General features: G+C 40.4%; 1 protein-coding gene across 11 annotated transcripts in view; it reads right to left on the bottom strand.

Annotated features, from left to right (window-relative positions):
* Positions 1 to 480: 480 nt before the first annotated feature.
* The window catches only part of SWT1 (SWT1 RNA endoribonuclease homolog), a 26,773-nt gene continuing 717 nt past the window's right edge, over positions 481 to 26,536 (bottom strand). For 4 of the 11 annotated variants that reach the window (XM_086842735.1, XM_086842734.1, XM_086842736.1 and 1 more), the window contains exons 2-19: positions 26,133 to 26,207; positions 24,017 to 24,075; positions 22,595 to 23,333; positions 21,545 to 21,616; positions 21,349 to 21,405; positions 20,623 to 20,752; positions 20,396 to 20,497; positions 18,701 to 18,889; positions 18,276 to 18,369; positions 16,953 to 17,089; positions 15,746 to 15,885; positions 14,361 to 14,499; positions 13,375 to 13,520; positions 12,035 to 12,243; positions 10,984 to 11,112; positions 3,526 to 3,592; positions 2,786 to 2,850; positions 481 to 1,501 (exon numbers count right to left, since the gene is read on the bottom strand). In XM_086842735.1, the coding sequence (XP_086698861.1) occupies positions 1,396 to 1,501; positions 2,786 to 2,850; positions 3,526 to 3,592; positions 10,984 to 11,112; positions 12,035 to 12,243; positions 13,375 to 13,520; positions 14,361 to 14,499; positions 15,746 to 15,885; positions 16,953 to 17,089; positions 18,276 to 18,369; positions 18,701 to 18,889; positions 20,396 to 20,497; positions 20,623 to 20,752; positions 21,349 to 21,405; positions 21,545 to 21,616; positions 22,595 to 23,333; positions 24,017 to 24,075; positions 26,133 to 26,198 (2,646 nt within the window). In that variant the 5' untranslated portion in view covers positions 26,199 to 26,207 and the 3' untranslated portion in view covers positions 481 to 1,395. Of the gene's footprint in view, positions 1,502 to 2,785; positions 2,851 to 3,525; positions 3,593 to 7,358; positions 7,561 to 10,983; positions 11,113 to 12,034; positions 12,244 to 13,374; positions 13,521 to 14,360; positions 14,500 to 15,745; positions 15,886 to 16,952; positions 17,090 to 18,275; positions 18,370 to 18,700; positions 18,890 to 20,395; positions 20,498 to 20,622; positions 20,753 to 21,348; positions 21,406 to 21,544; positions 21,617 to 22,594; positions 23,334 to 24,016; positions 24,076 to 26,132; positions 26,208 to 26,536 lie in introns of those variants that run through there. The other 7 variants (XR_015274070.1, XR_015274071.1, XR_015274072.1 and 4 more) reach the window with 3 other exon arrangements.

The following is a 26,536-nucleotide window of genomic DNA, read 5'->3' as shown; positions in this document are numbered from 1 at the left end:
AAAGCTACACCTGGAGCTACTCCTTCACCTGAGCAGCTTTTAGGGATGAGCTACACTGGTGCTGGCACTAAGCCAGGTCCTGTGCAGTGGGGCAGGAGTTGGCTGCTCCAGCTTCCCATGGGACTGGGAAAATACACCAGGCCCAGGAAATCCATTGGCCTCTGCAGGCTGTGAAGCTGGTCCAGCTGAGTAGGGAGAGCCAGAGAATGGGGAACAAAAGATTTGTCCTCTACAACAGCCCCTCCCAGCCAGCTGCCTGCAGAGCATGGCCAGCATGTGCTGCAGCTGGGCCAGGATTGGGACATAATGTGCCCCCAGCCAGCACCTTTGAGCCTGGGGCTGGAGAACCCCCATTGGAAACAGACCTGCACAGCCACGGCGCTTCCCAGGAATTCCACCCCTGTCCCTGACACAGGGGCCTGGGCAGGACTGCACTGCACTTGCATACACAGGGACTGGGCAGAGCCAGCACAGAGCCACTCAGAATTAAGCACTGTTTAATGTGCCAATAAATTACATTTTTTACAAGCAAGAATTTACAAATACATCCAAAAGTTAATATCAAAATAGACTTCATAACTTTGCCAGACAGCTAATCTCTGTACACATACATACAAGAAGAGGTAGGATTAAAGGCCTTAGAAAATGGCTTTTGGGAAGTTAGACAGACTTAAAGCAACCAAGAGAACAGCCAGAGAGGGATGTCACCTGGAGACCAGGCCCACCTTCTAGGAGGATGTGGCAAGAGCAGGATAAGGTGTTTCCCCAAGAGCACTGCTACCAGGTTTCCACTGTATGAAAATAGAATTCCTGCTTAAACAAAGGAGAAACATCCTTTTCCTCTGAAAAGGGGTCTGTGACAAATACCTGCATGAGGGTGGGGGGTGTGTTTTGTCTTTAAGCAAAAACGAGCATCAATCTGCTCCTCTGGCCATTCTACATTCTCTCTTAAACCATCACTGCACAGGACACACAGGCTGGCTCTACGGGTCAGTCCTTCATTCCTGGCCTTGCACTCAGCTACTTCCTGCCCTCTGAGTCCCTGGGTGACAAAACAGATTCCCTTCTCCAATAAAACCGTTAACAGCTCAGCTTCTCAAGGAACACCGAATGCTCAGAGCAGCACAGCACAGCTGCTGCATCCCAAACCAGCCCTGCTCCCCCTGGTTATCCATGCCTATCCAGCAGATAGGAACCCTCACTTCAAGACAAAACATTCTAGTAGTGAACAGAATTCTCAGCAGAAATCCCGACATTTAATGTCCACGTGGAACTGTGTTTTCTCTTCAACCCAAACCAGCACCGTCGAGGAAGAAAAGCCGGCACGTTTTTGGCTCCTCCAGCACTTCTCTCTCCTCCCCCTGAGGAGGCGGAGCTCACGCGGCTGAGCCCGGGTCAGAGCCAGCCCCGGCTCTCGGCCTCCCTTTGCACGGATGCTTGGCACTGCTCCACTGTCTGTTCCAGCTGTGCCAGCTGGCAGCAGCCCACTTCCAGCCTCTCCCTGGGAGACAGGAGAGAAAGGTTAGCAGGACACAACAGAACAGGAATCTTTACAAATACTCCTTAAATTTTCAAGGACATTTCCATCAAACTCAAGCAGCAGCAGTGACTTTTGCATTACAGCTGCTAAATATGAGGATTTCACATAAGCTCCTTACAACAGCCAACCCACAGTGGTCGTGTTCCCTTCTAGGGCAGGTAAAGTGGAACAACTGGCAAGAGAGGTCACTGACATCCACTTTCTGGAGAGATTTGGGTTTCTGGAAGGTTCAGTTCAAATCATCCTTCATACACTGATATATCCTGTACTCACACTCAAAATAAGGATCTGGGTATGCCCCCTTATGACTGAGACCCTTTCAAAAAAGTAATCTCAACCTGATCACATATAAACACACCCTAAGTTAGGTTTCCAAAAGATTCTTTCTCAAAAGACCATTTAAAAGCTGTTCCTCAAAAAAGGGAGAAAACCCCAATCACTGAGTTCCCCAAGCACAGCCTGAGGGCTGCCAGGGCAGTCTCCAAAGCACTTGTTTTACTCTGCTGAGCACAGATTTTCACACACTGTTTTCTTTCTGCCTGTATCAATACAGCTCTAGATCAATCAACTTGTGGGAGCAAAGCTTTTAAACTGTTTTTTATTTTTATGTTTTTTATTACTGATACAAATATTGAATGTCTCTCTTCCTGATCTTTGATCTCTCCCTGATAACTCTGTCCCCTGATCTTGCACTCCGCACACTGAATTTCACAGAAGATTCAGGGACCTAGCATGAATCCAGGCAAAGGGAAGCTACTTAGAGTAATTCACCCTCCAGCCTTTCACTCAGCTGACCCTGGCCAGTGACAGCTCATTCATATCCACACAACAGCAAAAAAAATTATCTGGCCTTTATTAGCCAGCTCAGAACTATTAAAAATCCGTTATGGAATTTTAGAAACCTCCCAGAGCCTGGATTCACAAACCTTCAGTGACAAATTCATAAAGAAATGAGCCAGAAACCATTGGCAGAGGAAAGAGGGCTCAACACCTCACCTCCAACAGCTGAAAGTAACCATGTAGGCACTGATGCCTCATCTCCAATTTAATTTTTGTCCTCTCCTGCTCTATGTTAATTGGGAATTAAAATTAAAAAGGGAATTTTAAAAATCCCCCATTTATTTCCCCTACACTGTTCCTACAAAGTGGGATTTTTATTGACCCAGTGTACTCCTCTCATGGTATCCTGGTAAATACAGCTGAAAAAGCTGCCTTAACCCCCAATGGGGTCAGTAACTGGCTCACCTGTACAGCTCCTGTGAAACACAAGCATACAGCTCCTCAGCAGTGAATTTCAGACTGTTATTGATCTAAAAGAAAGAATTAATACAGTCATTTATCAGGTATGACATGACTACTAGAATTACATAGTAGGAATAGCAGATACAGCTCATGTATTTCCTAACAAGCTCTCAAGCTGAGACAGTACGTTAGAAAGTCATCCTGCATCTTGTGATAAAATTTAATATTACAAATTTCAGCTCCATTTTCTAACCAGTTCTGCACAAATCTATAAGACCTTCAGTAATTCTTCCTCCCCTCTTAATGTTACCCTATAGTTTTATTTATATATACATATATAGACATATGTGTGTGTATGTCAAATGAAATAAGCTCTGACTTGCATCAATTCCAAAACTGTATGTGAAGGCCCAAACCCCAAATATATTTCCCTGTACAGCAGAGCACTGCAAAACTGAAATATGTATTATATTAAACAGAAATATTCTATTAAAAACATTAACTTCAAGGCTTTTTACTCTCAACAGTAAGTCATTCACACCAAGTGAGCACTCAGCAAACCACACAAGCAACTCAAATACCTGTTGAAATCCAACCAAAATCTATCTTTATGTTCAACAATTAACAAACAAGAGCAAAGAATCAAAATTCTTAGTGGAAATACAGTGATGAGACGTAACCTCAGAGCTACTTGAAATAAAAGCTGTAAGTGAAGTGATCAAACACCAAAGAAAATGTCATACCTCATGTCTTCTGAGAAAGCTATAGAGGGTCCAAATATCTTGGAAACTGCTGGTTGGGGTCAAAATTCTGAAAAGTAAAAGTTTGGGGATGCTTTAAAGCAAGTACAAAAGGAATCTATGAAAGAATTAAAAATCAGGTCAGCAATTTTCAAGGGGAAAAAAAATGACTAGAACAAAAAGGAAATTATGAACTTTCCCTTCCACTACTCTAACAGAATTAAAGAGCTTATTATTTCTGTGAAGACTTTTCTGGTGGCTTTTTCTAATTAAAAATTCCTTCCATGTTTCTGTGAGCCATTTCTGTATGAGGAAGGAGGAAACCCAGCACTAACTGAAAGCCCTTTGGTGCCCACCAGCGAGGCACATGAGCTCACACAGAACCACAGCAAAGGATACACAACATTCCCACCCCAGCTTTAACTCATTCCCTCCACATTCCCATGTGCAGCCCAAATGCTGCAATTCACTTGCCATTTTTGCTGCTTCTAATAATCACCAATTCCCACCCAACACTGCCAAGGGCCAATGGTATGTGGCAGCTGAAGAGAAGTGGCTTTAATGAAGCACCTTGATGGACACCCTTCTCCCAAGGCGCTGAACACGATCCAATAAAGAAGTTTGTTTTTAAGAAAATTAATTATCCTCATCTATTTAGGCAGATACAATTGAGTTCCACCCCAGTGTAACCTCATTTACATTCACCAGAAAAAGCAGAACCCACCTAAATGCTGCAAAATGTACCTTAAAAACAACATTAAAACACAAGTAACACCTTCTAAATATTAAGAAATACTGAAAGAAACCTGATTTTTAATTCTTACGTAGTTAAATCATGATTAAGATAATGACTGGACTTGGAAAAAGAAAAAAAATCTTTTGGGGAAAGCTCTATTTACTTTCCCATGGGAAAGTGCCCAAATTCTCCTTTCCCTCGTCTTTGCAAGCTGTAAGCTTCATTTATAAATGAATTAATTAGGAATGGAAAAAAGCAGGAAAGCAACAGAGTAAGTTTAAATATCCCAGTTAAAAGACACTGTGTTTGAAGCAGGCTGGAAGACCATGACACAGCACAGGATTTATTGTAACTGGAGTGTCCACTGCTTTTTCACATCATTTTTCATAGGAATTATCACCAAAAATTAGTCATGCATTCTTCCACCCCTTTTTAAGTAACAGTACTCAAAATGTTTGCCTTAAACCTGCCAACTACAAGTCAGGAAGGGAACCAACTGGCTTCTCTGCCTAAAAACACCTCAGAGCCTTCCCTGGGCACCTCAGCCACAATTGGCCTTGGCAGCGGAAAACCCTGGCAGAGAGAAGCTGCCAGTAACCCTCCATGGAAATCCTGGGAATCCTGGCAGCTGGAACTGCACAGCAGCTCCCATTCCCATGCAGCAGCTCCAGGCTATCCAGCCCTGCCTATCACACCCAGCACCTGCAGCAGCGGGAGCGGAGCATCCCAAGCCTGGGAGAGGCTGATTCCTCATGGAATCATTCCCTTCCAGTCCAGGCAGAACCTGCCTGACTACTGCCTGGATGCACAAGTGGACACAACACACAAGCTAAGGTGTTATGAATAACCTCACCCCAGGGCCATCACAAAATTCTGGGGCAAAATCTGTCCATCCCTGTTCTTCCTGCTGTGCCAAATACACATGGATAAGTGATGGAGCTGACAGTAGAAAACCTGGCCATGGTAGCCCTCCAGAGGAAGGAAGGTGGGAACACACTATCCAGGTGGATGGACAAACTCACTGTGTCTCCAATTCTTTAGGGAAAAAAACAAATTGTGTAATTAATTATCCAAGTAACTTAATGTTCAGTCCTGTATCTCATTTTATGGCCTTTGCTTGGACAATGACAATGGTTTCTGGGTTTGTATTGTGGAATGATAAGTCTGACATTTGGCTCCAAGTTTTACAGCAGCTCCAAATAAAAAAGATTCGTTGTTTTGAGGGTAGAGCCCTTACTCCACACAGAGCTCAGGGAAGCTGCTCAGGGAAGAGCCTGCAACATAATTTACTCCACAGATTCCCAACAGGAATGAAACAGTCTGGTGCTATCTGCAGCTAAATAGGGGCTGCAATACCAGCTCTAGTCTGAGGATATATTCTTCTGTACAAAACGGACACATTCCTGTCTGCACAGCAATGATTTTTCAGCACCACTGCTCCCTACTGTGCTTTCATCACCTGCAGCCACCACCATATGCTATGGAAAATGGACATTTTAAGGGAAGGCGTACACTGGGAAATCTGGTTCTGTCTGTATGACCATTGACTCTGCCACTATTACTTCATTAAATCAAGTTGTCCTCATTTCCATGGAAGTTTCTCTGTGCCAAAAAGTCTGCCTCAACTACAGAACTGTGTCTAGAGAACTTCCTCTAAATCAGTAATCCATGAAGCAAAGGGCTTTTACATCAAACTGTTCTAAACAGCCATGTGAACCTCAGTATTGTGACCACTACAACACTGACCACTGCTGCTATTCCTCTCTCCACACTGCTTCAAAAGCAGAGGGTAGAAATCCATGCAATCATTTGGCCTTTTCATCAGCACAACCTTGCAGAACCACACTACACCCCCACCCCTTTCTGTACTTCAGCTTCAACCTAAGAACTCCAGTGTGGTTCTATAGAGTTTTCTGAAAATACTGAACATGTGATGTAAAGAAGAGAATGTCACAAAAAGACCCAAGAAATTACTATGGATACGTGCCACCAATTGCAGGTTAAATGCCGTCTTGGGGGCAGGAGGGAGAAAGGAGACAGTCAGACTTGGTAATTTTATCTCAAGTGCTTCCCAAACCACTCCCAGTGTTTCTTTATCTCCTGTCACTCGTCTGATGACAAACACAAGGTGTAAGATACAATAATAAATAGAAATGGATAGGAAATAACTCAAAATGTGGTTCCTTACTTGTGCACAGAGAAGATCTGGGAGAAAGCAAAGCCTACTTGGAAAGCACCAGAAATGAACTTATCAAGCAGAAGTGAAAAAGCCAACCCACAACCCAAGTGGCAGTGAAAGCAGGCCAGCCTTCCAGCTACTGCAAGACCCTATGAGGGCAGGGACAAGGGAGGTCTGGTGGGACTGTGTGCAATCCCCTGTCCCACCCAGAGGAAGCTCTGCCCCCAGGGTCTGTCCCACTCAGCTGTCCCTCTGTCACAGCTCAGACTGGCAGGGCTGGCACAGAACATTAACCAATTAACAAATCCAGAGCTCCATCTAAAAGGCTGGGATCTGATGGGAGAAAAGGCAACCTCACACATTAACAGCCCCTTTTAACCTCATTGCCTGAGTATTAAGCAAGCAAAGGAGATGGGAAATGGAAACCCCAAAGTTCCCTGTGGCCCATTACCAATTCCTCACCTGCTGCAGGAGGGGCTGCAGTGGGGTTACAGCCACCAACATAGGGCTTGCTTCCACAGCAGCCAGCTGGGAAATTCACCAAAGCCAAGCTCGTGCTTTCTGTCACTGCAGAAATGTCTCAGCTGTCAGCCCCTGCTGGCACCCCTCTCTCTACAAGCTCAAAGGACCATGGCTTTTACAACCCCATGTTTGAAACCTTTCTGCTTTTCAAACTGCTTTAAAGGCACCACGGAGTGAGCAGCTGCACAGCACCACCTCTGCCCTGCCCCTTGGGGAGCACTGCCCACTTCCAGCTCTATTTGAGCTTTATTTCTTAGAGTTGTCATTAAAATGGGCACAAGAGAGCATTTTAATTTGGGCCTGGCAACAGAGAAGGCTGCAGGTAAGTTCAGTTTCAGGTTTCATCTAAATGCATAAAACCATAACAATCAAACAAGTAGTGATTTGAATGTCTGACACTTTTTGAAGAGTGAGCTAATCTCAATTTTACTTCCAGAAAGAGACTGTGTGCAGAGCATGATTAAAGGCAGAACTCTTCATCTTGAGACTTTACTGGGATTTTATGGCAGAAATTATTAACTGCCACAGGAGCCTAAGGGAATGAAGACAATTTTCTACTGAGACACCAAGGAAAAGAAACCTCAATTTCTCCACTGACCACCTGCAAAAATAAAGAGGAAACAGTTTCTCTACATCTGTGGAATTATGTACTTAAACTAGTAAAATTGCAGAATTTTTTTTTAATCATTAAAATTCAGTGATCAGTTCTGATATAGTAACACTCTCCTGCACTACTGAAATCTTAAGAAATTACACTTTTAATTTAAAAATGTTTAGGAAGCCCTTGACTAAACCACATTTTTCCAAACTATTTGGAGTGTGAGAGAAATTCCATTAAGATAAAACATTAGAAGAGCAGAATTCAGGCTCGTTATGCAGTTCAGTAAGAGACCAATATTTTTACAGGTGACAGCATATTAGCATAAATATTTAGGAGGCCTGTATCTAAGTGTATATGCTGTAAGCTGTGAGTGATTTTTAAGTTGGCATATGAACAAAAAATTTCTCTTTTAGCCAACAGATGAAAAGAAAAAATCCAGCTTGAAATAACTGTATCAATTCACCAAAGACTGAATTTTCTTTCGTCTCTATGAACAAGGATTTTTTAACTAAAAGAAACTTGGCAGGAAACTAAGACAATGTCCAGTTCCCTAGGGCTGCATATAAAAGCTTGGAATCACAAGTTCTATTCAGCTGAGGGCAACCATCAGCCAATCTAAACCTCAATTTTATTTTAAAGGATTAACGTAAGAGACCTTAAGTATGGTACCCCAATTAACTGGTTCCAAATAATGCCCAACTCAAATACAAATATAAACCAGCAGTTAAGAACACTTACAAATTTTCAATCCAAAATTATTTCAAATAATGTAATGGTTTCACAGTTTTACTGGATGCTTAAATTTCAGAGGTTTCATACCCTTTGCTCATTACCAATAGTAATGGAATATAGTTAGAATATGCTAACCGTACTGATTATTCTTAATTTCAGAGCTGAAGGCTATCATTGCTGGCATGCAGAATTGTGCAATAAAAACACCACTCTGCTACCAAGGCTGTTAGAGGAAGAAGCCAAGATAGAATAAAAAATCTGCATGGTGTGACAAAAGTTACCAGAACAGGGTAATGTGCCAAAAGCTGTTACTGACACATCTTCAATGAAACAGCTTTATTTTTTTTCCTTTTCTGTATCTGTATTTGTCATTAGCATGTTCTGGCCATCAGGCCTGAATAGCTGAGGTACTGCGACTGGTGTAGTATTCTTTTTTATAATTAAGGGTATCATTACATTTATCTCAAAAAGCATCATCAAGTTTCTCAAATTGTTTTTAACAATCTGAAAATCTAAATTTTCAATGCAGTTGAACTTTTAATATAATTTACTGGTAAAGCTTCCAAACTTTCACAAGGTATTTTCTCTCTTCTGGACAACAGGGACCAGAAGGTACCACAGAATCAGCTGTATTTTATCACTAAAAGCTGTGTTACATCCAAATATTCAAGACAAAACTTTATCACTATTTTTAATCCAGTGCCTCCTTTCCTGCAATCATGCCATTAGATTAAGTCACTGAGAGGCATTTTTTCAAAAATCAAGATAAAAAAAAATACACTGCAAGGTCAGTTTTACAGCAAAATTGAAGTGAGATGGTTCTGCCTATGGCAGGGGGTGGAACAAGATGAACTTTAAGCTTCCTTCCAGCCATTCATTCCTTCCCCAGCCATTCTGATTCTATGAAAACTTCTGAATTTTTGCTTTAATACTCTGTAATATTCATAAAACTGCAATGAGACATTAACCTAGCTCCTGGCTCTTTGGAAAAGCTCCTCAGAACTCTCAGTCTCTTAAATCCCTCCACTCAAGGCAAATGCAGCAAATTCTGGATGCAAATCCTCCCCATTTCTTGCTCCACGACGCCACCTGCTGCAAAGAGCAGGAATTTCCAAAGTGTCCAGGAAAACAACTCCATTCCAACAATCAGCCCGTGTACTTCAGTTTTTACTTTTACAGAGCTCTCCCATACAAAGAAAACTAACAGCTTTCGATGAAACACCTCTGCAACACAAAAATAACCATCCTGAATATTCCATACTCCCATTTAATCTCATCCACCACATCTATAAAGTGATACCACAGGATCTGTTGCAAAAACTTCAGCATTGGAATGAAGAGAGCAAAGTTTAGCAGTAACCTGCTTTATTGAAACCATTTCCTTAGAGGGTAAAAAAACCACCAGCAATAAATTGAATCCAGTGGCACACAGCTGCTCAAACTCACACTTCTATCCATATTTGTCTGCTTCTAATTTTATAATATTTTGATTATTTATATTTGAAAGAGACTGTAATTCGTTGAATGGATCTGTATTTCACTGCCACGAGAAAAGGACTAAGCCAAGACCATACAGGAGATTCCTTATTCTTCCTGAAACTTTCAAGTTTTTGAGCTGTAAAAAAACCAGCAGAGGCATGGGGCTCCCCCTACCAGAGGGCAGGGTTAGGAGCGATACTGGGAAAGAATTGTTCCCTGTGAGGGTGGGAAGGCTCTGGCACAAGGTGCCCAGAGAAGCTGTGGATGCCCCTGGATTGTTGCTAAAGGACACAGAATGATTCACATGGACACATCTCAATGGTATCAGAGTAAAAGAAATAACTTTATGTTCTGACTCCAGTATTTATAGATTCTTGACAATGACCAGGGTTTGGATAACTAAATTACCACCTTCCCAATCACACTGGTCATATGAAATATCCATCAAAGACATTTCTTAGAAGTAATGTGTAAACATTTATGTTTACAGTTACTTTCCTGGGAAAGTAACTAAAACTATGAAAACAAGATCAGAACGTTTAGTTTTCAGGGTGACACCGGATCCCTGGAAGTGTCTAAAGCCAGATTGGACAGGGCTTGGAGGAAGCTGGGATAGTGGAAGGTGTCCCTGCCCATGGTAGGGGTGGCACAGGATGGGCTTTAATATCCCTCGCAACTCAAACCATTCTGGGATTCTGTGATTCTATGAGGACAGAGGGAATATTATCCTGCCTAAAGAGAGAATGCAGCTGATTGTTGTTGTTATGGCTGTCACGAAGAACACCTGAACTGGGAATAGCAAAGCCCCAAAACATTATATCCTTCACTCTATTGGAACTTTGCCCCCATCTGAGCGGGCCTCACATTTGAAACGCAGACGCCCTGAATTATTCAAAGTTCCTGCCATCAGAACTGATGTAATAATCATCACCATTAATAGCTACACTTACACCTCATTAGAGGTGACTTGGTCAAATGGTGGAAAAACAAATCCCAGACACAGAAGGCAATTCCATACAAGAGATCTCCAGGTCTGCAACTCTTTCATGATATTTTGTTACCAATGATGCAAGGCAGCCTTGACAGCAGGATTTTTACTGCAAATCGTGTCACCAAGCACACAGAATAAAGAGTGGTTTGGTGCTGAAATATTTCAGATTTTTGTGACTTCAGGTGCTTGTCACGCCTTTTGCACCCAGCTGCAGTGCTTACCTGCCAATGCCCTCACGGATGTCCTTCACTGCTGCCAACAGCTTCTGCAGGCCAAAAACAGCCTCCTCAAATGAGGCCTTGGAAGCCATGGTCACTGCACTGGGGTCCAGCTTCTGGAATAGCTCAATACTGAAATTCAAAAGAAATAAAGAAGAGACAGAAAAACAGTTAATAAAAAAGCTCAGAATTCAGAGAAACACAGTGTCTATTTTGCGCTTGTATTTTGTCTATTAAAGCAAAAAGCTCAAATATAAATCACACTATCTAAAACAGTCTCGGAATAAATGGCAATGCAGAAATGGAGTTATCACTGATGATTAGCTGAGTCCTTACAGACCATCAGAAATGGAGTTTCTTTGTGCTTGGTTGACTCAGAGCCCCTCCTTAGAAAAGATTCCAGACTAAGACAACAAAAAGAAAACACAGTACCTATTTGGATTTTACCAAAAGATATGGCATTGCAGTGGGTTTCCAGCAGATTTTTCAAAAATAACCAAAATAAAAGCAATGGTAAAACATCTAGATGGAAGAGAAGGTAATTTCCTGCAATTCTCAGTTTACATGAGAGAGAAAGGAAATTCATTAGATTCTGCATTTCAGAAAGTGAAGAATTTTGCTTAAAAACAAAATGTTTTCTATTTTAAATTGATTTTCAAGTTTTAAAATAGGATATAGAATTTTGCATAAGCCAGTAGATTTCCACTAGGTTTGGAAAGAAAATAACCACACGAAAATGAAGATCTTAAATGCCACTTTACGGAAAAATACAAGATTTTCATGGATGTCTCACACTTGTGGGGTTTTTAACTTTATTTTCCAGGGCAACTCATTTCAGCTGCTGCCCAGAAAAAGAGCAGCAGACTGACATAACAATTTGCATGCTCCCAACTCTTGTGTGACTGGTTGTGTGATTTTTTTTTTTTATTTTTTTTTTTTGGAAGGGGACAATTTAGATTAATTACAGAGTAAATAATCAGTTTCTAAAGTGCGCTTCTTTGAAGGTTATCTAAGGTTATGTATTAGTTCTGAGCCCCTTTAGAGCAAGCTGTACCTGTACAAGTTCATGGTGTTCCAAACACCTTCCAGGACTGACCAGATTTGCTGGTGCCTGTTTTCCTGAGCCACATGAAAGCTGGGATGTAGCTCTTTTTCCTCAGTGCTTTGCAGACTGGGCATCGTGGCTTCCATTCTTTCACATGCAGCATTTTCTGAAAGAACCATGATGTCTTCTGATAAATCCTGCTCACTGTCTGCCCTCACCTTATAAAACAGTTCAGCAAACAAATAATCAATGTATTTGGTTCCCAACTTCATAAAACCAGAATCTACATATTTCTACAGATTTTTTTTTAAAGCAATGCTCAAGAAATCAAGGCTGAATTCTTTGGGTCACCTTGGTTACAGTCTCTGCATCCAAAGCCTCTCTCGATGGTTTGGGTTGGGAGGAACCTTAAAGCCCATGCAGTGCCATCCCCTTGCACAGGCAGGGACACCTTCCACCATCCCAGCTTGCTCCAAGCCCCATCCAACCTGGCCTTGGACACTTCCAGGGATCCAGGGGCAGTCACAGCTACTCCAGGCACCCTGTGCCAGAGCCTCACCACCCTGACAGGGAGGAATTTCCTTCCAGACAAGTTTTCAGACACAGCCTGATTCCCATGACAGCAGAACCTCAGGTTCAGGGCTGACTGCATTGCACAGAGGTCCCATCACAAGTGACTCTTGACCTTCTTTCTTTCCCCTTCAGCCTTTTCCAAGGACACCAAGAACACTTTACAGCTGTTCTGACCTATCTTCTTTCCCATAAATCCAAATATTCCATCCATGCTCATGACTCCAGTTTTTATGCCATTACATACAGAACTGACAGTAACCATAAAACAAGACAGTTGGAATTTCCTCCACAGCAACTAAGAGCTGAGCTGGGAATGAAGACCAACTTCTGAGAACACAAAAAGGTGTCAGGACAACCCCCAGTAACCATCACAAACCACAAGGGATACAAGGGAGTCCCTTCTTCAGCTACAAAGACAATGAAAGCTGAAATAACACACTTAAGAACAGCAGTATGGGGCCCATGTCAGAAGGAAAAACAGCAAGTTTAATCTTTAAGGCACATCAGATACAAATGTAATAGCAAACTAAGAGAAAATAATGGCTTTCAGTCACCCTTCCAATACTAACACCTTTATATTAGGGAAAAAATGTATCAGCAGATATTCACTGCATGAAAATTAAAGTCAGAGTCTCTTCCTTTAGAAAACACTCCAGCAACATTTCCTGGAGTAATCAGTGGAAATGATGGGAATAATTAAGAAATCTAAGCCAGGTTTGGAATGCAGAAGAACTCCAGGATGGGGTGAGGTAGACAAACACCAAAGCTGCCCTTACCTCCCCAAGGGTCTCACACAGTTTTGTCACTTCAGCATAAGCCTGGGGCAGGACACCATTGTAGTCTGACCTGCAGCTGAAAGCATGGAGCAGGTTTTTGGATTCCTGGAGCAGGATACACACTGTTGAGGAGTCAAATGGCTTATCTGGTGTTTAGACATTAATGTAAGAGAGGAAAAAAAAAAAAAAAAAAAAAAATTAGTCTTTAACAGTCTTGGCAGGCAAATTTAATACACAAATACCTAGATTAACAGAAGCACATGAAAAGCCAAGGAAAATGGTTCAGAAGCATCAGGTACAACAATCTCAGAGAAACATGCATGAGATTGCTCACTCCTTAACCAAGTCTTCCAAGTTTATCCTGGGATCTTGCACAAGGATCAACTGGCATATCTAAAATAATTCTGCAGAACAGCAATATCCCAAAGAGGTAGAACCAAGAAATGACAGGTTATCCTGACTGGGAAGAGACCCACCAGGATCATGGAGTCCAACCCCTGGCCCTACACAGACACCCCAACAATCCCACCCTGTCCATCCCTGGGAGCATTGTCCAAACACTCCTGGAGCTCTGGCAGCCTTGGGGCCGTGTCCATTCCCTGGGGAGCCTGGGCAGTGCCCACCACCCTCTGGGGGAGTTTACCAGGTCAAAATCAAATCTGTCAAAATCAAATGCTCAAAGACATCTTCAAACAAATAGAAGGTTTGTGGGGCTTTTTTTTTTTTGATTGGCTTCTTTTTAAAACAAACCTCCCTACCCTCACATACCATATTAAATATCCTTTGCCACTCCATAATTTTTTTGACAAATGCAGATAATTTGGTCACATGTCACATGGGACCAAAGGAGGGGAAAGGATTATTTGCTTTTTAAAAATAACTCAGAACCTTTTGTGACCATTAATACACCCAGTTAATTCTATAACTCAAACCAGAGCAGGGAGGCTTTTCACAAGTTTACAATTAATGTTCTCAGGGACTGTTACCTGCATAAAGGTGTTTAGAAAGATATTCAATGGTTGAAAGTAAACTCCTTGGCACCACATAACCAAAAACAGCCATCCAGTGTTTTTTGTAACATTTCAGCAGATTTGCCAAAGTCCACGGTGGCTTCAGATACAGGACCTGGAAAACAGTGCGTTATAAATTCAAAGGCTGGTTTTCTTTTCAACATATTCCTATACATTCCACAACTGCTCTGTTCTTCAAGAATGTGATGATTTGTGACTGCTGAAGGAGAATTTCAGTGATTCCTCAGCAATAAGACCATGTCCAGATTTAAACAAGTTTATCTATTAATAAAGATTTGATTCAGCAGCACCATGGGTTAAACATTGATGCTTATTCAGAAGCAATGCACAATCAATCAGTCTTATGATCTCTGGTTGCCCATTCCTCGAAAACTCTTAATACTTTGATTTATCTCAAAACTGATCTAATGAGTTACTTGTGCACAAAAGCCAACAGTAACAAGAACAAAAAGAACAACAGTAAATATGCCTTTGATTTTCCAGTACTGTTACAAAGTAAAAATAAACTTTAAAAAATTATAAAATGAAATAAAACACATGTATTATAAAAAAATTGAGAATTCGCTACTATCAAGTGAAACTACTGTTTGAAGAGATGCTAAAAGAAATAAACTAAGTGAACAGAGAAGTGATTAAAAGCTTAGCAGCTAATCAGGGCAGCATGGGAAACAACAATCATCCCATGATTTTGGGGGATTTTTAAAGCCACAGACGCTTACCTGCAATAAATTTAAACTCTTAACATCCCCCACCAGCTACAAAATGGAATCTGAAGTAAAACCTGGATGATTTGAAAGTGTCTTGTACATGGGTATTTATCTTCTGCAAACAATACTTTTGAAAGTGTGTTTAGAGGCTCTCATTACTTCTCTTGTCACATTCTATATCTGCACTGGAATCAGTTCAGCTGTGAACAGTTTTATCCACATCTGTTCTGGTGGGGAAGAACTGCTCCAATATTATACAGAACATGACGAAATTATTTCTTGCATGATGTAATTACACTGCAGGGATTTACTTGACTAGAAAAGCTGAAATAGAATTTTAATGCCACTAATAAAAAGAATTCTGAAACTTCACACTGATAAACCACCACCCACTACTGTGTCATTAAAATTCTAACTAACTACTGCACATGTTGCACACTAGTGGTCAAACAGAATAATCTTGCTATAAAATGAAATATTAAAAGCAAACACTGAGCTGTATCCTGTCAAAGACATCAGGGATGTGGGATGACTTGGGTTTGGCTTGGCACAGGTATTAACAGCAATAAAATACCAAGGACATTCAAACCTCTCAATAATCAATATATCAAGCAAGATGATCTAAGAAACTACCTCCATCCACAGGTTTCCAAAGGCAAGTTTCATTTCAGTCTCCAAAATACAAGACAAAGCTTCTCCTAAGTTCCTTTCAAGGTCTGGAAGCACATTTGGGAATTGTGCAGTATTTCCTCTTCTCTTCCCAAATTCTGTATCTGTCAAACCAATGACACCAAAGGCATTTATTGAAACTGAGTTTATACTCAAAAACTCATGTTGATGGTACATGAAGAATTAGTCCCCATAAATAAGGACAGACTGTACTTTAGTTTATAAAGCAGATGTGCTACACCTAATTAAGTTTCAAGTATTTCTAGTTATACCCACTTTTACTGTATTTTTAATTAAGAGCTACTAACCAAGAACGTTAATTTCCCTGGAGTATGACTCATTAGTGATCTTACTTCATATTTCTTTTCTCCTTAAATAATTTAGATCATATACAGCCAACAGGGTTATCAGCAAGCACAAGAGGATCACTTCTGAGCTCCGCAAGCTGTACCTGTATCTTTGGAAAAATGGAAAAACCTCTATCACCCTGAAACTAGAGCCTTCTGATTGTTTAGAACATTGTTTATTTTCCTTTCTGATTGTTTAGAATATTGTTCATTTTCTTTTTCTTTTTTAAAGGAGAAAGGGTGAGATGTTGCCCTGAAACTTAAAGCCTTCTGATAATGTTTTCATAGTTTTAGTTACTTTCCCATGAAAGTAACATAAACATAAGTTGTTTATCACATTCCTTCTAAGAAATGTCTTTTGGTGGGCATTTCACATGACTGGTGTGTCTGGGAAGGTGGTAACTTAATTATCCAATCCCTGGTCATTGTCGAGAATTTATAAATACTGGAGTCAGAGAATAAAATTTCCTCCTTCCCATTCTGACACTGAGAGGCGTTTGTGTGAATCATTTTGTGTCCTTCAGTGACATCCTTCAGTCCCAGAAAGTTCAAGACACCTTTTAAATTACCCTAACACAGGAAATCAATGCAGTGTTTTTTTCTATAAAATAAAAATATATAATATTTAAATTTCTTAGAACTCTGAGACAGATGGTTTAATTAATGTCTCAAACTTTCAGAAAACCTTTGAAAAAACCTTCCCCTAACAAAAAACATTCCTAAGGATTCAGCGCATAGGAAAACTGAAGGTATAGTAGCAACTGTTCTTCCTCTACCCCACTGTTCTTTACACATTCACAAACCAGCATATTCCACAGACTCACCCTGCTTTGGCTGCTGCAGCTCCTCATAGTTCTGGGGCCTATTTGCATTCACATTCTGCAGAGCAGTGACTAGATCAGCTTTGCAGAATGCCTTGACCTCACTCACAATGGCTTTATTACACAAATTTTTGTCATCCCTAGAAAAGAATTGTTGTCAAAGAAGGAATAAAAGCAGCACACTGAAAAAAAACTGTATTTGGAAAACTTATTTTGTGAACTTCATTTTATAGACAAAGTTCTCTTTCTCACGCAATCAGAAATTAAACCAGAAAATTAAGTAAAAATAAGAAACAATGAAAAGTGTTTCAGGGTCTACGTTTAAGAAAATAATAGCTATAATTACTACAGCAGTGATACTTAGTTGCTATGATCTCAGAAAGCAAACCAGGCAATAATTCTAAGACAGTACTATCTTATTTATCTTATTTGATGGCTACTGTTAATTCTCTTTGTTGAGATCCTTTTTTAACTATTCTGCTGGCCAAATCATTATCCCAGATGTGACTCCTGAGGTTCTGCTCCAGCAGAACTACTTTAAAAATCCAGGACAAAATTGCATCCCAGTACTTTCTCAAAAATTTCCACTGCTTATACTGGTAGAGGATAAAGGGATTTTTGGATGAAAAGCAGTTCTGAACTCACCTCCTGCTTTTTGATCAGTGAAACCTAGAATCACCATCGCTACCCTATGCATACAATGACTGAAACAGCATTTTCAGCAGCCAACTGTGTCAACTTGAACAACCCAAATGGTGCATAGAGTTTTAACCCCACTCACTGAACTGTGCAGGAACTGGCTCTAGTCAAGACCAGAGCAAGTAGAGCCAAGGAGTATTAGTCCATCAAGCTGGCTTCACCTGCTCATATCAAATTCAGAATCTATCATCTATTCAGATGTTATCCTCACAAACAGGAACAGCAGCAAATCCATCCCCACCTTCCTTCTTCCTAAGATTAACCCCTTGTTTGCTTCTGCTCACCTGGCTGAGAACAGGGATAGTCTCTAGCTGGATCTTGATCTTAAATTTACATATTCTTTTCTATTTTGCAAATCCAGTAATATTTTTTTATGAGAAACCAGAATAAAATCTGAGAAACCTATGCTTTAACAACTTTTAGAATTAAATATTGAGTAATCTGAATTATATTTCAGGCCTCAAACTCAGGAAGGTGATCCAATCTCCAACTGTAGTTTATTATATCCTTCTACTCTAGCTTTTAAGAGGGTGATTACCCTTCCAAGAGCTTACTTCAGAAACTATTTCTTTAAGCCCCGATTTGAAAGCAGTGTAGCAGGAGAGCTAAAAGCACCAAGGAACTCACGTGCAGAGGACAACAAGAGCTTGTGGGAAGAGCTTCTGGTACTGCAGGCAGCACTGCAGGACGCGGTCATCATTGTTCTCATCACTCAGCCCATCTGCAAAGGCAGCGCAGACACAGTTGACGGATGTGGGCACAACTCAGCCTCTCAAACACCTCAGTGCACTCATGATGCTATTTGTATATTTAACACTCCCCACACAAAGATGCAAGTGTAACGTGAAAGTGAGAAACTGGTAAAACAATAGTGAAGACATTCACATGCCACAGCCTTGGATACACTCTGAAGACTGCTGTAAAAAATTAGCTCATTTTAATTAGCAAACAGCAGAGTGAAGAAACCTCCATCAAATTCAGAATTCTAAGGTTGCCACTAGGTGAAGTGCAAGGATGAAGTACCCAGCACAAATGGATTGCACATGTATTACATATTTTTTGAGAAGCCAGCTGCATGGATTGCCCCCACAGTTTGGAATCCTGGCTCTTGAGACTCTTGTAGATGAACTGCACTGCAGGGATAGCTTTGTCCCGAACATGCTGCAACATTCTCCCCTTCTTCAAGTTGTCCAGCTCTTGTAGGACGACCCAAGGAATTATTAATGCAAGTCTATCAACTCCTGGAAGGAAAAAAAAACACCACCAATAAACAAAGGTATTTGCAGGAGTGACACAAACTACTACAGAGAACCTTCAATTCAAGCATCATAGTTATGCAAGTTCACACCTTTTTGCCAATAGTTTTCATAATCCTTGCTCAAGAGAATATACCATTCAAAAAAGAGCTGACTTCCCTCTTTCTAATCTAACCTCAATCTGGCACTCCACTGATTACATAGAAAAGTGACTATACTAGACAAACAGAAGGGAGACACAATTTTAATCAGCAGAATACTTTGACAATATTATGACATATTTGCAGCAATTATCTTGCCACACACCCACTCTAAGATGTTGCAGCAAGGTGAAACAGCAGCTGCACACACCTGAGTGACCACAGCAGCCACTGTGCCAAAAAAAAGCAGCAAAAAAAAAAAACAGCAAGGGCTTATGTTCACTGCCAACCAGCACTCCTAAACCAGGAACAGGAAGTGTGGATATTGGACCATGGTTTTGTTTGTAGGTAAGTTTGGGGATGAACTTTTAAGCTTTTATATGAAATACAGAGTAAATCAGAAGTTTAATGACTTCTGTTGGTCCTCCCATGACAAATATTTCAACCATTTTCTTTCTCATTCACATTTTAAGAACAGAATTTGGAAAAAATTCATTAATAACCATCTACTTTGTAATAAATAGGCTGGGTATCAGCAGCCTTCTCAACATAGTGGGTCTGATGCAGAATTAGAAACTGGGAGTTGCAGTATTCTAAAAAGGCATCTCAGTGTACATAAGACAACACCATTCCTAATCTGGGAAAAGAAATACAGTCTGACATACTCCTGAAAATCACTCAGGCCTTAAGGAAAAGTATTTTCATAGTAGCTGGAGTAAGTGTATTCATTAGCTGAAAGCATCAAAAAGCCCTAAGCATTCTGACAGATTCCAGATATACCTACCAAGAACTGACATGCATGATCCTAATCCTGCAAACATTAAATAACCAACAGCTTCCCAGCACATTAGAGGCAGATACTAGCACCAGGGTCTACATTCTCAATTCCTGAGAAATTGCTCAGTTCTGCCACCTTTACCAAGACAGAAACAAAGCACTGCATGACTGCTCAACACTTTTTGGACTTTATTTCTAGAAAAATAAATGCTAAAAGGAGATTAGGAATCAGTTATCACTAGTAAGGGGTTAAATGCTTAGATTATGTTCTTAGAAAAGGTTAAGACTTATTTACCACTAAGAATTCAAGCATATTCCTGGGAATATCTGCCATGATTCTCTGCAGGTACATGGGTTATAAGCACAGTAGGTTCTGGTTCCACAGCTCAGGTTTCACAGGATGCAGCTTGTTTGGATTCACAGAACCAGGCTCTCAAGCGTGTGCCTTCCACCTCTGCATGCAGCCTAGTGCCTCTTTAAGGAGCCCAGGGCTTAGTTTCCTTCAGGTTGCCTGAAGCTCTTACGGCATATGTTTTTCTTACAATGTCTTGCTCATCAGAACATATTTACATACCTAGTATATCCTCAGATTTCAGGGATTTCACAAACTCAAGATGACTAATCATTATATTTGTGTCAATCACCACTAGGATGTTCAGACCAGAACTAGAAGACCCTAGGGGAAAAGAGAAAAAAGAGAAAACAGCAGAAATAATCAGTTGTGTGCTCCCTACTCAGACCATTAATAACTGTAATTACTTATTGCAACTAGAAAGCAAAGCAGATCCAATCATAACGTACCAGCAGAAATATTTAAATCCTGTTCTGGAAGATCTATCTCCATGCTTGTAAGTTCTCCACAGGTCTCTACTACAGACAGGGCCATCCTCTTCTCCACACGAGCAACATGCAGGTCTTCAACTATCTGCATCTACAGTGAGAAAATGTGCATGTGTACAATCGATTGGAAGGAATCACTTCATGAGTATTAGCCAAAAAAATACTTTTGCACTAAAACTGTTAAAATTGTCTCAAAATGATGTCTGAAAAATTTTAAGTCAGTACAGGAAATGTAAATCCACAAAAACTTCTCCATATGCTCCACTAAAGATATCCAAAATATGGACCAGAAAGATTTATGACCTTTCTACGTGGTATTCAAAAACTTTGCTGTGTTTTTTTTGCTACACAAACTGCAAGTTTCCTAACAAGCACTTCTTAAAAAATATGTCTGTCTTCCAACTAAAAAGTTAGAGGATGAAAAACGAGATAGCTGAAGCATGTGAGCAACTATGAAGGCCCTTTTGTTGCACATGGTAACAGAAAGACACTCTTTAGCTCAGAAAGTTCCCGATTAGCAGCACTTCAGCAAGTTTGCTTAGTTTTTTAAATAAATGCTCCACATTTGAGTGTAGATGAGCCAGCAATGCCAAATACTAGGAAAGGTCATGGAATTTCCAGTTAGACAACCTCGGTGCCCTTGGTCTTTAAGACAACTCAGAACTATTAAATGAAAGCATTACCAACCTCTTGGTCTGTTTCTGTGCTCTGATTGTCTTGAAGGGGTGGAAAGTCTTCAGAGCTCTGTAGGGAGAATTAAAAACACCACAAATATACACTCTACCAATATCACAAAATATTAAGGAATACTGAGGTACAAGGGATACCCATGTCAGGAGTTCTGGAATATAGCCCTACAGGGTTAAACAAGTCCCTCACTCACCTTTGGGACAGGCACAGGCTTTGTGACCTCACTTCCCTGGCAGGAGTCAGATGTGCAAGGGACCTTAATGTTCTAGAAACAAACAGGAACAGAAGAACAACACATGTCTTATAAAGCTTTTTAGAGAACACTGGGGATTCCCAAGTGAATAGGGAACAAACTACACTTCTTAGCATCTACAGTATTATTTCAATAGGGCTTAGATGTGTGGCTTTCTTTTAAATAACTAACAGTGGATTACACAGCAAATTCCATCTGAACATTAACCCCCATCTTTCTTCACATTGAAGGTGCTTGACCAGGCTGCCCAGAGAGGTTGTGGACTCTCTATCCTTTATCCTGGGTAACGAGGCAACCAGCTCTGGCTGACCCTGCTTGAGCAAGGGGGTTGGTGTTTCAACCTCAATGACTCCCCAGCTTTGCATGTAATAACTCTTACCATACACAAAAAATGCTCACACTACTGTAACATAAACTGGAATCTCCAAAGTTGCTGGGCATTTACACCAGAACAGAAAAAAAAAACCACCCCAATGCTCAAGATCCAGTTCATGTTTGGCTCTGCACCTCAACCTGAGCTTAGAAACAAACCCATCACAGATAAAAGGGAAGTTCACACATACTGATTCAGTCCCACATGCGCCCCAAGCTCTCGTGGCATCACTCTGCTAGCAATGCTATGTCTGGCACCAAGTTTTCATTGGTTCAGTTTATTAATTCAAAAAATGAAATGACTATATTAGCTCAAAACAAAAAATTGGCTGGATTTATACCTAAACTTTATTCCACACCCCCAGCAGCAAAGCAAAGCCATGGAAGCATCTGTGCAGACACAGTCCCAACATATGAGACCTTTATTTTTCTGGTCTGTTTAACATTTAGCTGAGGAACATGGAAACAAGGTTTACATTGGGATCAGAAAAATCCATCTAGTTAGCTATGAAACCTGGCTTGATTCTATAAGAAGACAGTCTGTTCATATAAATCCATCTGCCTTTAAGAAATCATCCTGAAGCATCTACATAATACAAAAAACGGGGTTCTCATTACCTGCTTAAAACACAATGCTGTGGCTTCCAAGTCTCCTTTAGTTCCTGAGTGCTTAGGAGCTTTAGGAGAACCAGTCCCATGTTTTTTATGCTTCCGAGAGTCCCATCGTGGCAGAGTTTCAGATGAGGAGTGTGATGATCTGTGTTTACTCATGTACCTCTTTTTCACAGCAAAGTCCTTATGTTCTTCTTCCTCCTCTTCTTCCCAGAAGGTAGATAATACACTTGGATCCTTACTGGCAGGCCTATCATCATGCCTAGTTCCTGCACAGCTGTCAGGTGGCTTTTTGGGAATTCTGACATCTTCACTCCGTTTTTTTGAGCCCTCTGCCTTTTTATGTGGTACCTCGTACACAGAGGACTTAAACTTTTCTATCATAGCTTGCTCTGCTTTTAGCTTGAGTTTGTTACAGAGTTCAGCTTTCTCTCTCTTTTTCTTCAACACCTTGTCCCTCTGAAATTCAAAGCTGTGCCAGAGCTTTTTTCCTTCTATTCCACCAAAGCGACTTCCTTCCTTGCTGGCAGTCACCACATCAGGGGTGCGGGTGGTTTTGCCATGTTTGATTTCTTTGGCTTTAAACTGTATCACTATTTTCTTCTGCTTTCCAGTTTGAATTGAAGAACCATCCAGGGTTTTGCTTCTCTTTGGAGATTTTTCCTGGGATTTTCCATCTGCATCATGAATAGCACGAGAACTTCGGTGTCGCTTCTTCTCGTGCCCATCTTTCTCTGGTTTGGAACTACAGAAACATTATGAAGAAAGTAATGTAATTTAGCTGAGTTAACAGAAAAGAGCAACAAAAAGGCACCTACAATTTAACTGACAGAGCTAAACGTTTCTGACATATTCTTAAATATGAACTCGAAGTAACAGTAGTCCATCAAAATATTTTGATACAGCATTTTTTGGATTTACCTTTCTCCGTCATACAGCCATTTTAGCTTTAAGAAAATGGAGAAAAAGCTTTTTCTGCATATACTGTTGATTTGAGAGACACCCTACACAGTCAAATTTCTTCTTATCACACAGGTAAGTTTTAACAGCAGTTCAGTGATAAAAGGGGTATGTCACCTAAAAGGTCAGCTTGGTCACACAGTGCCAAAACACACAGAGCTTTCAAACTGTTTATTCTGCACTGATTGGGGAACTTGGAAAAGGAACAACAGAGGGGAATATAGTAACATGCTACAGAAATTGTTAATTATATGAAAAAATTATTAGGAAACTTTATTATAAGGGCAGAGAAAATACTCAGTAATTATATTTACTGTACACTAGGTTTAAAATATCCAAAGAAAGACTGGTTTAAACACCATATTTTATTTGGTGAACAGGTTGAAAAAACTGTTCAGTTCAGCATGAAATGGTCTGCGAATGTTATATTTTTAAGTAGTTCTATTTAATGACAGATTGAGAATTTACCTCTGAAGTTCTGTTTCTCCTTTCACAGTGTGCTTGTAAGATCTTGTGTCTTCAGAGCTCTGAACAAAAAAAAATAATTTAGGGGCTTACAGAGGAAACTGGAGTTAAAAAAATACCCTTCATAAGACAATGTCACAACTGGGTGGTTTGGCTGCTTAGAGAAACACCATCAAAGGCTGCCAAGGATGTATATGCAAAGATAAGGGTGAAAAGGGTGTAGCAGCACTTCATGATTTAATTATTGAACACTTTAATGCTTACAAAGTGAATCAAGAATGACTACTACAGATCTGACATAGTAACATTCCTACTCTGATCAGTTCACAGGCACTCAGGCAAAACCATGAGTCCCACAAGTACCTTTTATACACCTCTGGGTTATAGGACTGTAGGAAAACCACAGCAGGGTGTAGGAAGTTACAACAGAGAATGGCAACACATAGATTATTTTTGATAAGAAAGGTCCAGACCGTCCAACCTTTCAGAAATAATTCACTCATTCAGTAACGGGCATGCTGACTTAGTGAGGCCATTGGGTCACTGCTGCAGTGATTTTTCCCACCTAGAGAGGCCTTAGCTGGTTTACTTCCACACTAGAGAGCACTTAAGGCAAAAATCAAAGGCCTGCAGAAATCAGGGGAGTCCTAAATTAAGGCAGTTCTGAGAACTCTGGACCGTGGTTGGTTCTGGAGCTGCAGGGCCAGTACCAGCAATGCACCAGGAAAAACAGAATGCCAGGCAATTCCAAAGGTTCCCCCCGAAGTCACATGCACCCCCCTGCTGTCTCAACCAGCTGGAAAGCAGTGAAGGAGCTCCCTAGGGGTAGGTGGAGCTCATGATGCTGCTGGGACAACTTCTGGTGATAACAAACCCTTTTCCAGCTGCTCAGTTATTAATTTCTCTCTTCAAGGCCTATTCCCCAACAACCATGAGTTTTCGTAACATTTTTTATATTTCTTTTGAACCTATCTCCTCCTTTTCTCAAAAGTTTTCACTTAATTTAATCATCATATGCAAATTTTCTTACTGTTCCTCTCCTTTGGGGAATAAGGCACCTCCCACCCATGCTGAGATCACACTGCACGACACTTGCTCCTATTAGAGATTTTCTTATCTTTTTGCTGTTAAAGCTGTATTCTTCAAACCGGTGAGGCATTAGCAAATGAATTACAGTATGGAGTTTTAAGCCAAGTGTTTATCCTTTGTATTACAGAAGTAAAAAAAAACCCAAAACAATAATGCATCTTAGGATAAGTTAATTTTAAAAGACAAATCGAATAGTAGTAAGGAATTCAGGGAAAGAAACAAGTTACAAACATTTGACTTTGAACAACATTTTTCCTATGATCAAAAAGCTTCTAACATGAATAATTCAGTTTATAAGGCCATAAGCATGCTCATTTATTAACACTTGCAAAAAAATTTTGAGAAGACTGATAAAAGCTTTCTCACTTTATACATATTCCTTGAAAAATCCCATGGGAAAAAATCTAGCAAATTTAAGCGTGGATTTATTAAACTACTGATTTATCAACAATGTATTGCACTTCTGAGAGTAAATAACTTGTTAGAAGTGAGCATAAACAATAAAAAATAATAGGAAGCTACAAGTATGACTAGAAAGATGACAACTCCTGTAGCACCTGCATTTTACACGTGATTCAGTGAAAGCTGACTCACAAGTATGAACTAGAATATGTTGAGAATTTTCGTCATTAATTTATGTCTCAGTCCCTAAAAGGAAATATTTGAGAGTCACTCACCAAAATGCTGTGAAGTACAACTTGCGGTTAATCAGAAAATTAGGATATATGATCCAAGATACAGAACAGTCCAAGAAAACAGCACTGGTTTCAGTACCAGTATTAAACCCAACTTCCCTCAAACAGAAAGACACACTAAAATAAATAAGTCTCTTATTTTCTGATACCCACGCTACTTACAGCCTCTGAAGAAAAACATTTATTTGCCCAACTCAACCTTCCTGATGTTCTTTATGACCCTGGTCTTTAAATTGGCTAAAACCTTCTACAACAAGGCAGCTAAACAATTAATGTTCTCTTGAATGCAGGAGTTTTAATTAAGATAATAAAAGTAATAATATTTTTGCTCCTACTTTGTCATCCTGGCCATCCAAAGAGACTTCCTTTCCAGCTATTTTCTTCAGCTTCTTTTTAGACATCTTCAAATCCTACAAAGAGAAAAAGGCTGTTGTCTTTATTACTTATTTCAAGCTTTTAAGTCCAGATGAGATAAAACTGCATAGAGAAAAATATAGTAGTCTTCTTTTCTCATTAGAGAGCCACAGCAGATCTCAACAGGGTTAATTATTCACATCTGAGGGACCGCCAGAGCAGAAAGGACAGCGATTACACCTCCCCAGAGACACCTATTTTGTACCAGCAAACCAATAGAAACTAGCATCCTTTAACACTGAGTCATATAACCAATTTTTAAGACCGTCGGACATTGGAAGGGGCAGCCCAGGGAGGTGTTGGGAGTCCCCATCTCCGGAGGTGT

Source organism: Cyanistes caeruleus, chromosome 9, assembly GCF_971803275.1.
Source record: "Cyanistes caeruleus chromosome 9, bCyaCae1.hap1.1, whole genome shotgun sequence".
In the NCBI taxonomy this organism is placed as follows: domain Eukaryota; kingdom Metazoa; phylum Chordata; class Aves; order Passeriformes; family Paridae; genus Cyanistes; species Cyanistes caeruleus.
The sequence above is the reverse complement of the archived record's forward strand: the minus strand, read 5'-3'. Positions and strand labels throughout refer to the sequence as shown.